The sequence below is a fragment of the Telmatherina bonti genome, assembly GCF_933228915.1.
Source record: "Telmatherina bonti genome assembly, chromosome: 18".
NCBI classification, from domain to species: domain Eukaryota; kingdom Metazoa; phylum Chordata; class Actinopteri; order Atheriniformes; family Telmatherinidae; genus Telmatherina; species Telmatherina bonti.
The window spans coordinates 110,193-126,164 of record NC_136616.1 but is presented as its reverse complement, the minus strand read 5'-3'; the positions used below and the strand labels follow the sequence as shown (position 1 = coordinate 126,164).

Sequence of the window (15,972 nt, the reverse complement as noted above, 5' to 3'; positions counted from 1 at the left end):
CTGAGAGCTGTGCTTGTGTAGTGGTTAATGGAATAGGCACTTGTTCAGATGTTCCTGGGTTCAAATCCCTGATAAATCAAGTTGGATAGTTGTGCTGCTTCTCCAAGTTGCTATGCAATTGCATATACTATTTAGCATAACGGAGCATTCACAGATGCTTTTCTGCAAGAAGGGCAAAATTTCTAGTTATTATTATTCTGCCTAATTTTGGCACTCATCTCCTCTTTAACCACTTTTTTTTGTGCCACTTCAGCCATTCAAATATTAAACTCTTCGGTACATTCAGAAGAATATAGTAGTGAATTTTGTCATGGCAAACTTTAGTAGATTTTTGTAAATTCAGGCTTGTGATTGGCTGAAAGCCCTTCAAACCAAATGTTGATTGGACACTGAAAAAATTCAGCTCAGTTATTGGTTAATTTTTGCACAATGGGCTGGAAATTGGCCGGTAAGTGGCAGCCATATGAATACTAACAACTTCCATTTTATTACTGATTTAGCAGAGTTTCACAATAGTTATGTACACATAGATATTTTTCAATGTAAATCTCCCCTGTGCTACCTAAAAGGTCACAAGTTTTACATAAATTCATGGTGGAACTTTACTTTTATTGAACCTGCTTTCATTCACAATCTGTCAAGTCAGATGATTGCTCCCAGCTGTGTTCTTCAACCAGCAGTCTGTTTGTTACTATATAAGTTAGCATAGTTAGTATCAGCTCAGACTTTTTGCAACTATTTAAAAAAAAAAAGGGGGTGTAACCCTGTGACATCAAGTCAACTCAGTACTTCTCTTTTGTAATTTTGCCACTTTATACATTCAAATATTAAACTCTTAACCTCATTCAGGAGATATCAAATCAAATCAAACTTTATTTCTTGAGCACTATTCATGCCATGGGCAACACGAAGTGCTTTACAAGATAAAATCAAGTCATGAAAATTAAAACAGTGGATAACAAGGCATTTAAAAATAATAAAGACACAAGCCTTTTACACACACACACACACACACACACACACATACACACACAAGGACATAGAGCAAACAACACCCCCCATGCAAAAATAAGAAATCTAATTTAAAAATAAATAAAATAATAAATGAAGTAAATTAAGATAAGTAAATATCAAATTCAATTAAATACTAAGCTAAAAAGGTGTGTCTTGAGCCTCTTCCTAAAAACATCAACAGTCTCCATGGCCCTGAGGCTCTCTGGCAGGCTGTTCCACAGTCGAGAACCCTAACAATGGAAAGAGGTCTGCCTTGTACAGTGGAAAGATATGTATTGCTGTTTCAAATTGAAACTTTCTCAGTTATTAAGGTTTTTGTCTATTTTTCAATTCTGTCTTGTGATTGGAGAAAACAGAAATTCAACTCAACAACTGGTCCATTTTGTGCCTAATGAGCTGCAAAATGCTTCATCAGGGTGCACCATGACACGTGTGGAGTGGTGTACAAGGCCCAAGTTCCCATCCAGCATCTAACACAGAGCTTCTAGATGGTCAATGTTGGGATATTGTGAGGCTCAATCAGAGGCCTTTGATTGGTGCTGCTATTTAATTGCCTCCTGCAGTGTGCTGCACGGACTGCAAGTTGCAGTCTAAAGGGAGGCAAAAGGTACCTGACTAGTACGGTGCAAAATGCAACATCATTATTGTTGGGAAAAAAAGGATGTTTTAACTCCAGAAAACAGGTATTTTTAAAGACCACAAGTAGATTTAAATGATTGTTTACAATGATTTCAACAGCCAAACAAATTTTTACTGCTAACTTTAAATTTGTAGTTATATCTGAAACCTATTAGCAAGTCAAACTTTTTTAGCTGGTTCAGAGGTCTGCACCAGTTCTCAGTGCCCGGTACGTTGTGGTCCTGACTCCCATTTTCTTTTCTGTATCACCTTGGCAGGATCTTACAACAGCCATGTTCACATATAGATGCTCCTACATGAAAAAAAAGAAAGGGCCTCGGTATATCAAGTCAGCTCAGTACCTCTTAATAGTACCAATAATAGGACCTTAAAAAGAAAAATGTTACTTTACATGGACACTAGATGGCACTCTAAGACTAGGAATGAAAAGAAACTGTGCTTTTCAGTCTATGGTGCTTTTCAGTTGACCAACAGGTCGATGGCAAAAGAAAAAAAATAATGCTACTGCAAGAGTGCTATTAGGGTGATTCTCAATTCTCCCCCTTCCACTTAGCTCTATCCCTCCATATTGCGCAACCATGTGGGGGGAAGGGGTATTCCAATTCTCCTTTGGACAAGGGCTAAGGGGGAAGGGTGAGGGCTACACACCCCTTAAAGTGAAGAATTTCCAGGACCACACTTCATTGAAGAAGGGGTAGAGACGTATGGCTGCCAGTTACTAGTTCCTGTACAGCGCGTTCACCAGCAACATGTCTACCAATGCTGAAAAAGAGGTTTACACATTTAAATATTTTTAGCATTAAAATACGATTCAATAACAAGACTGAAATTACAGCATTCTATTTTACGATTGTATGTTCTGCTCTGTGAAAGTTTGCTACAGTTAGCACAAGAGGCTAGCATTTGCTGAACTGCTGGTTTGATATATTAATGCATAAAACCACTGTGGCTGTTTTCTTTCAGTGACAATCATCTATATGTTGCAGCATTTCCTTTGTGCAGGGTGCTAAATTGTATCATATGTTTTAACCAGGGACACCAGAACACACGAGGGCATTTATCCACTACATAGCAGAAAAAGAGGAGTTTATTGTTTACGTTCCTGTTCTTGGACTAATTTCTGTTAAAAAGCCTCTATTAAGTTATAATTACATAAAGAAGTTACACATTCAATTCCCATGTTGTGAATACCATCCATCCATCCATCCATCTTCTGCCGCTTATCCGGGGTCGGGTCGCGGGGGCAGCAGCCTAAGCAGGGAAGCCCAGACTTCCCTCTCCCCAGCCACATTTGCCAACTCTGCGGGGGGATCCCGAGGCGTTCCCAGGCCAGCCGAGAGATATAATCCCTCCAGCGTGTCCTGGGTCTTCCCCGGGGTCTCCTCCCAGAGGGACGTGCCTGGAACACCTCACCAGGGAGGTCCAGGAGGCATCCTGACCAGATGCTCGAGCCACCTCAACTGGTTCCTCTCGATGCGGAGGAGCAGCGGCTCTACTCTGAGCCCCTCCCGGATGACCGAGCTCCTCACCCTATCTCTAAGGGAGAGCCCGGCCACCCTGCGGAGGAAACTCATTTCAGCCGCCTGTATACGGGATCTCGTTCTTTCGGTCACGACCCACAGCTCATGACCATAGGTGAGGGTAGGAACGTAGATCGACTGGTAAATGGAGAGCTTCGCCTTCTGGCTCAGCTCCTTCTTCACCACGACAGACCGGCGCAGAGCCCGCATTACTGCAGACGCCGCACCAATCCGTCTGTCGATCTCGCGCTCCATCCTTCCCTTACTCGTGAACAAGACCCCGAGATATTTAAACTCCTCCACTTAAGGCAGGACCTCACTCCCGACCCGGAGAGGGCAATCCACCCTATTCCGGCTGAGGACCATGGTCTCAGATTTGGAGGTGCTGATTCTCATCACAGCCGCTTCACACTCGGCCGCGAATCGCTCAAGCAAGAGCTGGAGATCACGACCAGATGAAGCCAACAGGACCACGTCATCTGCAAAAAGCAGGGACCCAATCCTGAGGCCACCAAGCCGGATCCCCTCAACACCTCGGCTGCGCCTAGAAATTCTGTCCATATAAGTTATGAACAGAATCGGTGATAAAGGGCAGCCTCGGCGGAGTCCAACCCTCACCGGAAACGAATCCGACTTACTACCGGCAATGCGGACCAAGCTCTGACACCTGTCGTACAGGGACCGGACAGCCCTTACAAGGGGGTCCGGTACCCCATACTCCCGGAGTACCCCCCACAGGAGCCCCCGGGGGACACGGTCGAATGCCTTCTCCAGGTCCACAAAACACATGTAAACTGGTTGGGCAAACTCCCATGCCCCCTCCAGGACCCCAAAGAGGGTATAGAGCTGGTCCACTGTTCCGCGACCAGGACGAAAACCACACTGCTCCTCCTCAATCCGGGATTCGACTATCCGGCAGACCCTCCTCTCCAGGACCCCTGAATAGACCTTACTAGGGAGGCTGAGGAGTGTGATTCCCCTGTAATTGGAACACACCCTCCGGTCCCCCTTCTTAAAAAGGGGGACCACCACCCCAGTCTGCCAATCCAGCGGTACTGCCCCCGATGTCCACGCGATGCTGCAGAGGCGTGTCAGCCAGGACAGCCCCACAGCATCCAGAGCCTTAAGGAACTCCGGGCGGATCTCATCCACCCCCGGGGCCTTGCCGCCAAGGAGCTTTTTGACCACCTCAGCAACTTCAGCCCCAGAGATAGAAGAGTCCACCCCTGAGTCCTCCAGCTCTGCTTCCTCATCGGAAGACTTGTTGGTAGGATTGAGGAGGTCTTCGAAGTATTCCTTCCACCGACCCACAACGTCCCGAGTTGAGGTCAGCAGCTCCCCACCTCCACTGTACACAGTATTGATGGAGCACTGTTTCCCCCTCCTGAGCCGCCGGATGGTGGACCAGAATCTCCTCGAAGCCGTCCGGAAGTCTTTCTCCATGGCCTCGCCGAACTCCTCCCATGCCCGAGTTTTTGCCTCGGCAACAGTCGAAGCCGCATGCCGCTTAGCCCGCCGGTACCCATCAGCTGCCTCCAGAGTCCCACAGGCCAAGAAGGCCCAATAGGACTCCTTCTTCAGCTTGACCCTCTTCACCCGAGTGTCCAAGGCATGTGGCCGCAGGTCCGACGATACGACTACAAAATCGATCATCGAACTGCGGCCCAGGGAATCCTGATGCCAGGTGTACATATGGACACTCTTATGTTGGAACATGGTGTTCGTTATGGACAATCCATGACGAGCACAGATGTCCAATAACAAAACACCATTTGGGTTCAGAGGGGGGGGGGGACCATGCCTCCCAATCACTCCCCTCCAAGTCTCGCTGTCATTGCCCACGTGAGCATTGAAGTCCCCCAGCAGAACAATGGAGTCCCCAGAAGGAGCACCCTCCAGCACTCCCTCCAAGGACTCCAGAAAGGGTGGGTACTCTGAACTGCTGTTCGGTGCATAAGCACAGACAACAGTCAGGACCCGTCCCCCCACCCGGAGGCGGAGGGAAACTACCCTTTCATCCACCGGGGTAAACCCCAACGTGCAGGCACCAAGCTGGGGGCTGATGAGAATGCCCACACCTGCTCGGCGCCTCTCACCATGAGCAACTCCAGAGTGGAAGAAAGTCCAGCCCCTTTCGAGGGTTCTGGTTCCAGAGCCCAAGCCATGCGTCGAGGTGAGTCCAACTATATCTAGCCGGAACCGCTCAACCTCGCGCACAAGCTCAGGCTCCTTCCCCACCAGAGAGGTGACGTTCCACGTCCCTAGAGCCAGCTTCTGCAGCCGGGGATCGGACCGCCAGGGTCCCCGCCTCTTGCTGCCGCCCAGCTCACACTGCACCCGACCCCTACGGCTCCTCCCGCAGATGGTGAGCCCACAGGAGGTGGGGCCCATGTAACCCTTTCGGGCTGAGCCCGACCGGGCCCCATGGGCGAAGACCCGGCCACCAGACGCTCGCTCTCGTACCCCACCTCCAGGCCTGGCTCCAGAGGGGGGTCCCGGTAACCTGCCTCCGGGCAAGGGAACATTAATGCCCAGGTTGGTCGTCATCGTAGAGGTCGATGAGCCGTGCTTGGTCTGGTCCCTCCCCTAGACACCTGTTTGCCATGGGTGACCCTACCAGGGGCATAAAGCCCCCGACAACATAGCTGCTAGGATCTTCGGGACGCACAAACCCCTCCACCACGATAAGGTGACGGCTCAGGGAGGGGAATACAATGTCTGCAAAACAGCGTTCAAGGGACAGTAGTTCCCGTTTATGCAGTTTACACAGCATTAATATTTTTACACAATTACTCTTACAGTCTGTATTTATATCTACATTTAATAAAAAAAAATAATCAAGCTATGCATATGTATCTCAGACTACTTGTATCTGACCCTTGTAATGGAACGCATTGGGCTGATGAAAACAAACAAAATTTCTACTTTCGATACAGAATATTCATAAAAGAGGTGTAGTTGGAAGGAAAGGTGACTGGCCAACAAGCAGACAAAAAATAGGAGATATACCGATTGCCCAGACAACAGAAAGTAACACGGCTGTCGACAACGGCATCTTGGAAAACAATCACTCGTCGCCTCTGTTTGCGTAGCCGCAGCTTGATGACGTCGTCACGGTGGAGTGGTGTCCCATTTCTTAGGGGAACATTTTCACCACTTGACACTTAAGTTTAGTTCAACCTTGCACATGTTTTTGCAATCCTGCTAATTACACCCTGCTGGAAGTGAAAAAAGGCATTCCCATCCCATTTGGAAAAAAATTTCAATGCTTTTTCCAAGGTGCAACTAAGTGTACAAGTGGCATAGTGAGTCAGTGTGTTTCAATTACAGAAGTTCATGGATTCAATCCCGGTAAGCCAGTTGTTGCACACAGAATGCAATGTACTGTTCCATCAAAGTACTTGGCTTTAGCTTTAGCTTCAAGCTGTGCAGTTAAAGTGTGGACTGCTTGTACAAATAAGATGTCTGATTTTAAAAGTTCTACAGTTAATACAAAATGTTAATTCAAATTAAAAAATCAATTGTGCAGAAATGACATTTCAATGCTAGAAAAATGCTCTTCTGAAAGAAGAGCAAATGTGAATGCCCTTTTATGCTGAATGATTGATATGGAATTGCATAACCATTTGGAGAAGCAGCACAACTATCCAACATGATTTTTTATGGCAACGCATTGGGATTTGAACCTATGAACATCTGAACAAGATGTTTAAAAAAAATTTATCATTGGAATGGAAATTTTTTTTCTTAAACTTCTTGCAGTGTGAAATCGGCAAAAGAGCTTAAGATTTAAATGTGTGAAGAAACACACAAGATCAATTAGATATAGATCATCATAAGAACATGAAGTACAACCATCTGATATGATTTATGAAGAATCAGCACCTCGATTTGAACTCACGACCTTCTGAATGAAAGGCAAGTCATATTGGATTGCCTTTGCCACCAGTGTGTAATCAGCAGAATTGCAAAAAGATGTCAAAAGATGACCTGCTGTCAAGAAGCAAAAGATTATTTTAAATAGTTTGTAAATACAAAATAATAGTGTGTGACCCGTGGCGGCTGTAACTCAGGAGGAAGAGCAGTTGTCCTTCAACTGGAAAGTTGGGGGATCAATTCCAGGCTTCCCCTGACAGGCTGAAGTGTCCTAGGGCAAGACACTGAACCCTAAGCTGTCCCCCATGTGCCTATCGGGGTATGAGTGTGAATGGGTGAATGTGACAAGTAGTGTAAAGCGCTTTGAGTGGTCTGCATGACTAGAAAAGCGCTATAGAAGTACAAGTCCATTTACCATTTAAATACAACAAAAATTCTGAAGTCTGTAGTTAAACTACATTAATCATTGCAGAAAACCATTTAGAGCTGCTTGTAATCAGTTAAAGACTTTATTGGCGGAATAATAATAATAAAGAACAGGATCTCAATGGCCATGGCGCAGTGCTGGCGCAAGAGCTGTGGTGGCAAAGTGGTAAAATGAATTACATTACATTCAAAAGATTGCGGGTTCAAACCCAGGTTCTGGATCTTGATAAAACATAAATGCTTATGCTGACAAAAACTAACAAATAACTTTTGTGTGCTACTCACCCAATTCAATCTTAAGCTCCTTTGCTGATTTGACACTGCAGGAAGCTTTGAAAATAACATTCCATTTCCAATGGTAAAAGATTTTGACACTTCTGTAAAACACAGCTGAGAGCTATGCTGGTGTAGTGGTTAAAGAATTGGGTTCTTGTTCGTGGGTTTGAATCCTGATGCGTCGCCATAAAAAAATCAGCTTGGATAGTTGTGCTGCTTCTCCAAATGGTTATGCAATTGCGTATCAAACATTCAGCATAAAAGGGCATTCACAGTTGCTCTTCTGCAAGAAGTGTTTTTCAAGTTCACATTGTTGTTTTCCTGTTTTTCTCTTTTAGTACTTAACTCCTCTTTAACCATTTGTACCACATCAGCCATTCAAATATTAATATCTTCAGTACAATAATGAGCATGCTATAACTTTTTGAGGGAGGGGTACTGTCTGGATGTGATGTTTCGTGTTCTCTTTAGTTCCTGGTTTTCTGTTTTAGTTTGTAGTTTTCCTGGTTTAGTTTTCTGTTTTTCTTTCTTGTTCATTAGCTCACCTAGACTCATTAGACAAGTCATTCCACCTGTGTCTTGTTCCGCTTGTGTGTGTATATATATGGCTTGGTTTCTGGTTTTAGTTGCTGGATCATAGTGTGTTAGACCATGTTTCCCTGGTTAGTTCTGCCTTCAGTTTATTACTTGATTAAAACCTCTTCGTTCTGCCTGTCTGGCTCCCTTCTCCTGCATTTGGGTCCAAACCTAGACTACCACTCGTGACGAAATGAATCCAGCTAAACTTGATGAATGGGGAATAACGCTAAACAGAAATCCAATGACAAAATAAAACAGGAAACAAGAACTGAAGGCACAAAAAGTTCAATCCATGACATTTATATCCTTTTTGCAGATCTTCTCCTTTACAGTGACATAGCTGGATGGCACCAATGGCGGTTAAAAAGCTCTGCAATTCCACCCCCTTTAGCTTCCTGCTTTTTGTTAATGCAACTCATGCACACAGTCTTGAAACTGTGCACGGATATATTAGAGGCTGGAATGTGTTCATGCAGCTATGTCTCTGTGGAGCACATGATACTACATACCCTGTATTCTCTTTGAGACTTTGTTAGTACCTTGAGCTCATCCGATTTGTAAGCTAGCAATCTCACGTTACCCATCAGAACAGTTGGAGGAAACTGAATCCTCTGTTTTTCTCTCTGCTTATTTCACTGATTATTATCTTGGTTTTGGATAGCTTAATCGGTTGAATCCATTGGTAAATTACTCTTCTGTTACAATGGAAACTCATAACTGTCAGAGAAGACTTGGTGGTTGGTGGACACAAATGCAGGATAAGCATAGATAAGTTCTTTTAATATTCTCAAACAGGTAGCAAGAACACTACATGAAGAAAATGGGTGAAAGCCTGCTATGGGGAAGACAAGACTACACAAGGAAGCTGAGGAAACACAGGGCTTAAATACAAGGAAACACAGGTGCAACACATAAGGATAGCAAAGAGAACACAGGGGAAATCCATGATGGCAGGTAAAGGGGAATCCTGGGAAATGTAGTCTGGACCAGTGATCAGTAGGTAGGTGAGGCTGAACAAACCAGTCATGTCACCTGTCTACTCCTCCTTGGAGTAGACATGACAAAACCAAGTCTAAAAAAGTCCAAATTTAACAGAAAACTCTCTGGAGCAGCACTACCTCTGAAATAGCATGAAAAACTCTTCAAAACAGTTATTACTTATCTGATTACTTATCTGATCTTAAAGGTCAGATCTGCTATGATTTGCTGCTACCTTGTGGTGCATTCTAGAGTATTTTGTACATAAAACATACCTGACACTAAAAAAGTAGGTAAAAGAGCTATACAGGTGCATCCCGGGCTGTATGTTTGCTTGTTGAAAAATAACCTCTGTCAAACTTGTCCCAACCTGGAGCAACAAACCCAAACTGATAACTGGTCCATTAACTTGTTGCAGATAATGCTAATGTAATTACAGCTGTGTTCACCCATTAATGCCTTTCGTGACTGATCTGGTTATGGCTCTTTACTCTTGTGTGTACAGACTAATCCTCCCCTGTATGTTTTTTTGCTGATAGAAAGCATCATGTGACAGACCGAGTTCAGATGGTGAAGCAACCCACGAGAATGGACACATCGACTCCAAGGATCAAGGTGAAAGTCCGTAGATCAAGGGTGTGCAGCTCTGGTCTTCGAGGGCCACAATCCTACAGGTTTTAGATTAGTCCTTGCTCACCTGACTCAAATTAAATTGTCATTGGGCACAACATCATTGGCTATTGGACCCATATAATGGAAGACGGGTGTGTTGGAGCTGGGATACAGTGAAAACCTGCAGGACAGCGACCCTGGAGGACTGACATTGGACACCTTTCACTAGATTTTTAATAGTTCGTCAGATGGATGAAAGCAGTTGGCTGCAGTATTCTGCCTTTACAGAAGCACTTACATTCAGATATTATCAGTACAGATGTTTCTAAAAGCAAACAAATATAACTTCTTAATTCTCACAAAAATCTGTAGAGAGGTCAGACTTTCAAGATAACGTTTGTATTCATTCCTGTTTGTCATGCAGGGATCACATTTCCCACTGGTAGTTCATTTCAAAACTCTGGTCTGATTGGATTTTTATGTATCAACTCTGAGCTGTAATTCATGGACTGGATTGTGTAAAATATCAGAATCAGCTTTATTTGTCATTGAGCCAGCATCCCGGCACTACAAAATGATTCCAGTACAGCCCGTCCAAGATCAGACAAAACAACATACATGTGACAAAAACAGGATCAGGCAGACTGAGGCAGTAACCACGAAAGTGGTGCACCTTTTTTATGCCGGATGAGTAAAAGATTACATGAGGGAGGATGGGTGGGTGTTAAAAAAATGTATCTCTACACTTCACGTAAAAGAGGGGAGGATAGAGATGCAACAAAAAAATACACCCCTAAAACAAAAAGCACATATTCAGACAGTCACAACATAAGGGGAGGAATCTCGTGGCACAGCCAAGTGAGTTTGCAGCCAACTGGCGGTCCTTCCAACTCGCCATCCATCAGTGGAGGGAGGGGCATATGTACTGAGAAGGTGGTGAAAGATAAGAGAGTGTGTCTGTAGCAGTGAGGGTGAGTGTGTGTGAGTGAGTCTGTTAACTATCCCCCAGTTCATCCCAGTATGCTACCTGTTGATGTAAATGTGGCATTGAGAGCTGAGTTCAGTTTAGCTCCACAGGCCTGAGAAGAGAGTGGGGTGAAGGGGTGGGGGTTGGAACTGAGCCTCAGAAGTAATTACATTCCCGGTGACGTTCTAACCAGCCGGCAAGGCCAGTGCAGGGAGCCAGATTTAGATATTAGCTTTCTTTTGTGTCAGTCTGAGTGTCATTCAACTCATCCTAAGTCCTTAGTGGTCTCAATTGGACTCCGAAACAGCAGGATCAGGGGTCAGTTTCCACAAAGCCAAGCTGACAGCTTCTCTAAGATGTTTCCCACCCCATGGATGGGCTCCAGAACTGGCAGCCTGCCAGTGTGGGCCAGACTGGCATCCAGTTTACAGTCCAGCTCTAGCGCTGCATGAGTTCCAGTGCTGCTAGTTGCTTAGCATGGTCCATCACAGATCCTCCAAAGCTGCGACACAGCAGGAAACCGCACACACCAAACAGCAGAAACCCAGTTATCATAAATCTAGTTGTGTAGAAATCCTCCACAGAAAGAAGCGACAGGCACATGACCTTCATCATGTATCCAGCAGCATACATTCGGTCGGACATGTGGCTCCCCTTCGCCCGTTCTTCTGGGTAAACAAAAAAGGATTTGATCAGGTACATTGAGAGACCAGCTGACCAGATCCATGATTTAAATTTGGAAGGAAATGGAGAAAAATGCTCAGATAGATAGACGGACAAGCAGCAGGGCAGAGTGGGAATGGGAGGGAGAGAAAAAGCATCCGTCCTCTCCGAGAGCAGGAAGTGAGGAAATATGTGGAAATGACAGTCATTTCTAAGTTTTGTTCAGATATAGACTCTGATGTTGGATGTGTCCGAGTGAATTGATTCCCATAAGTTCAGCACCACACATGTAAAGAGGAAAAAAATATAATTCTGTGTCATGGGAGTTGGTTCTTATTTGAAGTATCATAATGCAACAATTTAACATCAAAATATCAAGAAATGTTTGTGAAGAATTGCTTATGTGATTTTGTTTTCTTAACACTTTAAAAAAAACATGTCACTCTTAAATACAACAGATAAAAGCTGACTCATTCTTATCGATACAAATTACATTTATGATAGCAGGAGCTAGCTGTTGCTAACTCTGGCCGTAGCTAACACTATCAAGCCTGTTGACACGCTTCCTCTGAAAGAACGCAAGCTACACTGTAAGCCTTTGATGTAAATTTACAGTGAAATCTGAAGTGTTTTACTATATTACTGTCGTACTGTGAACTGCAATGCAATCTGGGAGAAATAAATGCAATTGCAGCCTATTACAGCACTATAAGAGCATACCATTTTTTCCAGGATTATACTTTAGTTTTTTCTGTAAACAGCTGAGAATCTTGGGATGGTGAAAGAAAAGTGCAGTATAAAAGTTGAAAATCCACTGGCACAGCAGCATCAACGCATTGCAACTGCATTTTATTCTTTATTTTTTTTATTTTTACTTTAAACTTTGGTGTGAGCCAATCTTTCACCATGAAGGCACAGTCACAGGACAACGGGCACAGCATTTTGCCACAGTTATCCAGCGCTGCCTGCTGTCCTCCACTGAGTAAGTTTGAATTAATTCACCTTTTTCCTGTCTTATGATGATGAGTTGAGGATTTCTCCTGTTGGATTGTCTGCTACCATATTTTCACGACCATAAGGTGCACCGTATTAAAAGGCGCAGTCTCAGTTACTGGTGCTATTTCTGTCTTTAACACATGCATAAGGCGCACCGGGTTTTAGGGCACGGTAAAACATCCCGGTACGAAAGCTTTAAACATGCTTGCTTGTGTGTGTTTTAAAAAAGGTCGCGGAAGAAAAACCGAGTTCACTCTATCAAAGAATTTGGCCATGTTTTCATGTTGTTTTTTCATCAATCCTCATTAACAAATCCATCAAAGTCCTCATCTTCTATTTCCAAAATGAACAGCTGGGCAAGCTCTCCATCGAAGACACCATTTCCCGCTCGTCATTGCCAGAGTCAGTCTCGTTGCCGTGTGGCTCCTCATAAATGATGCCGGCTTTTGCAAAAGCTCGAACAACAGTGGAAGCAGACATGTTAGCCCAAGCATCCACAATCCATTCACAAATTGTCGTGTAACTCGTCTAGCCCTGCTTCAAAACTGTGTTTGCCATCCGTTTTGTGCCTTTTTCTACTTTTAGCTTTTTGTTTTCACAGTTATATTGGCCTCATCATGAGGTAAAAATGGAAAAGAAATGACTTTTTTTTGGATGAATTTAGTTACTTAAATATTGGCTTTTATTTCATTTGCTAAAATGTTTCCATGTGAACTGTGAGGTCATAATTGTTTCCTTGTTAACCATCTCGCTTCCTTTTTTTAGGTTAAATAATGCAGACAAACCAATGCTGGATGGGGATCATTGAAAAAGAGGTGCTATGTGAAGGAATATCCTTTGTGCCTGGGCTCACTGTTGTCTTTGAGATAAACTCAATCTCCTACTACAACTTCAACCTTCAGTGTTGACATGATGCAGCATGCAAACTGGAATTTATTCAGATGTAGTTTCTTTTTCACATACACTGTATCACAGAGCTTGACTTTTCCTCACACAACACCATTAACCTGCAGCAATAGCAAATAGTGCTTCTGACAGCAACTACAAACTGCCGCTGATAATATTGTTATGGTTGACACTCTTTAAAGTGGTTCGAGATTCTGCATCACTACATAGTGCTGAACATGCCTTTTTTAGTGTCGCATTCACATCATCAAAGAGAAAAATATTTTTGTCTTTCTATATTGTTGTCCAGAAGCTGCTTTAAAAACAGTCCTGAGAGGGACACGAAAATGAGCCGTCAGAAGGTACACAGCAATAAGAGCAGCAAGATGGTCCAAAATAAGTCTCTGTCAGAGAATCCACACGTCAGCATCAAGAAGATCAGTGACATCAAGTTGAACATTGTCTTTCACACACTAGCACGCATGCACACGTTTATACATACATCACCCATATGCTCATTTAAAAATTGATTTCTTTTTCAAACTTTCCAGATCTACATTGTTTGGAAAAACTTACCCTAACCCTCAACTTTACTATTCACAGCTACAGTCATGCAAACTAAACTACTGCTGTTTTGCAGCAGGTTTATTAAAGCTGGGGTAGGTAATGTTGGGAAGCTAGCAAGACCCTGTCTTGGCTCCTCCACCTCTGGCTTAGAGTTTTTACAGATTTACAGTAAACTGAGGGGTCTAACTATATTTCTTATTGTTCATGATTACCGAATGTATAGACTACTATCAGGACGAGGAACCACTTCACCCAGAGGAACACGTCTGATTGTTACAGAGAGTTACCAAATACACATACTTTCATTTAGATAGGGAGTAAACATTTATTCATGTCTAGTTTTACTTGTCTTGGATTACTTTAATAAACATTTGAAAAAGAACTGCATAATATTGTCCTGCCGTCATTTCCTTTATTATAATAGTAACATACTGTGATTCAAATACAATTAATACTGTAAATATACAGTAGTTTACTGACAAATGTTACCAGTATTGTATTGTAAATTTACAACAATAATCTCTAGATTTTCCTGTAATCTACTGTAATTTTAAAACAGCAAAACTGCTGTCTGTAAATTGCTGTAAATTGACAGTGAAAAGTTTATCAGTGATTGTTTGGATTTTCCATTCCACAGCATTCATTTTATTAAAAAGTAACTGGGAGATATAAGGACATTAGTTATGACAAACGAAATCCCAGGTAACAGGCGGCCAAATTTAGATTCTTCTAGTTGGGAACAATAGCTGTAGCTAGTAACTTGTTGCTCACAACCTTACAGCTTTACAACTAAAGCAAAAGTAGCTAACAATGAATAAAAAGGAAATAGTGATGAAGGTGCGAAGATGAAAGTGCTTCAAAAGAACTTCATTTCAGATAATAATCTTAAATTTTAAGTTTTAGATATGGTTCTTAACGTTCTGAGGACAATTATTTCCTCCGTGGATACAAGTCAGTGTGGGAATCAGCCAACAGTGAAACAAACTGCCAGTGGAGATTAAACTATTTCCAAATGTTAACACATTTACATCCAAGTTAAAAGATTGTCTGCATGAAATTTGTAATTGATAACTCTGAGGATCTGGTATTTCAGCCTCACACAGGTGTAAATGTTTTAACAGAAAAGATTTATTGAAGGTTGGAGGTTGTAAATTAGATCTTGGAGCCGTCTGGTTTAATAGACAATAATGCACGGTGGATCAGCAGATTTTAAAGAGTAGGAAGGAACATATCACACTTTGACCAAAATCTGATTTTGGTCATTTTTCTATGGGACCAACAAAATGTTGACCTTGCCAATTTGATAGTTGAATTTAAGTCCAGTAAAGTAGCCATACAAAAAAACCCCTCAAGATTCATCTGTAAAACTTTTTATACTAATTTGTATATACTTAGTGAGTTATTGGCAAGACAACACATTTGGAGATGATCGCTGGGCCAACAAATCAGTGTTTTGTCTACATGTGTCTCAAAAGTTCAACTAACATGACAGAAAGAAATTAGACTTTCACATTGATGAAGGTTCTGGAATTTGGTCTGCTCTAAGGTCCTTAATGTTGATCACTGAGTTATCATCAAATGGATTTTGTCTAAAAATAAATCTGAATGATGATGGATTTTCTCAAGTCTTCATGTCTGTGTCATGTCCTGACCAGAACGAATATGCAGCAGAGTTGTATAGTTTCACTGTTTGGGAGATTGTAGTTGTTCATATGTATTACTAAATATTCAGTCAGGCTTTCAATTTCACACAAGTTCATTTAAAAACCTCTACTATGTTTTCTTAGAAGAACCCAGTCCACTCCATTGTTGATCCTGACCAGGTTTCTATCTTCTTTTTTTCTTCAGACAACAAAACAGATTGTACAGTTTTCAGCTTTATCAGTCACATTCGTTCCACAGACGCTAACAAAAGAAGCTGATTGTCTCTAATCAGATTTAAGTTTCCCTGCTTCTCTGCTAAAAGAAAACCAA

The 15,972-nt window shown here is 42.8% G+C and overlaps 1 protein-coding gene across 1 annotated transcript in view; it reads left to right on the top strand.

The window, feature by feature from the left end:
- afap1 (actin filament associated protein 1) overlaps positions 1-15,972 on the top strand; it is a gene marked incomplete at its 5' end in the record, with an annotated part of 97,185 nt that overhangs the window by 63,638 nt on the left and 17,575 nt on the right. The window contains one exon of the mRNA XM_079257495.1: positions 9,848-9,923. Within this exon, the coding sequence (XP_079113621.1) occupies positions 9,848-9,923 (76 nt within the window). The remainder of the gene's footprint in view (positions 1-9,847; positions 9,924-15,972) is intronic.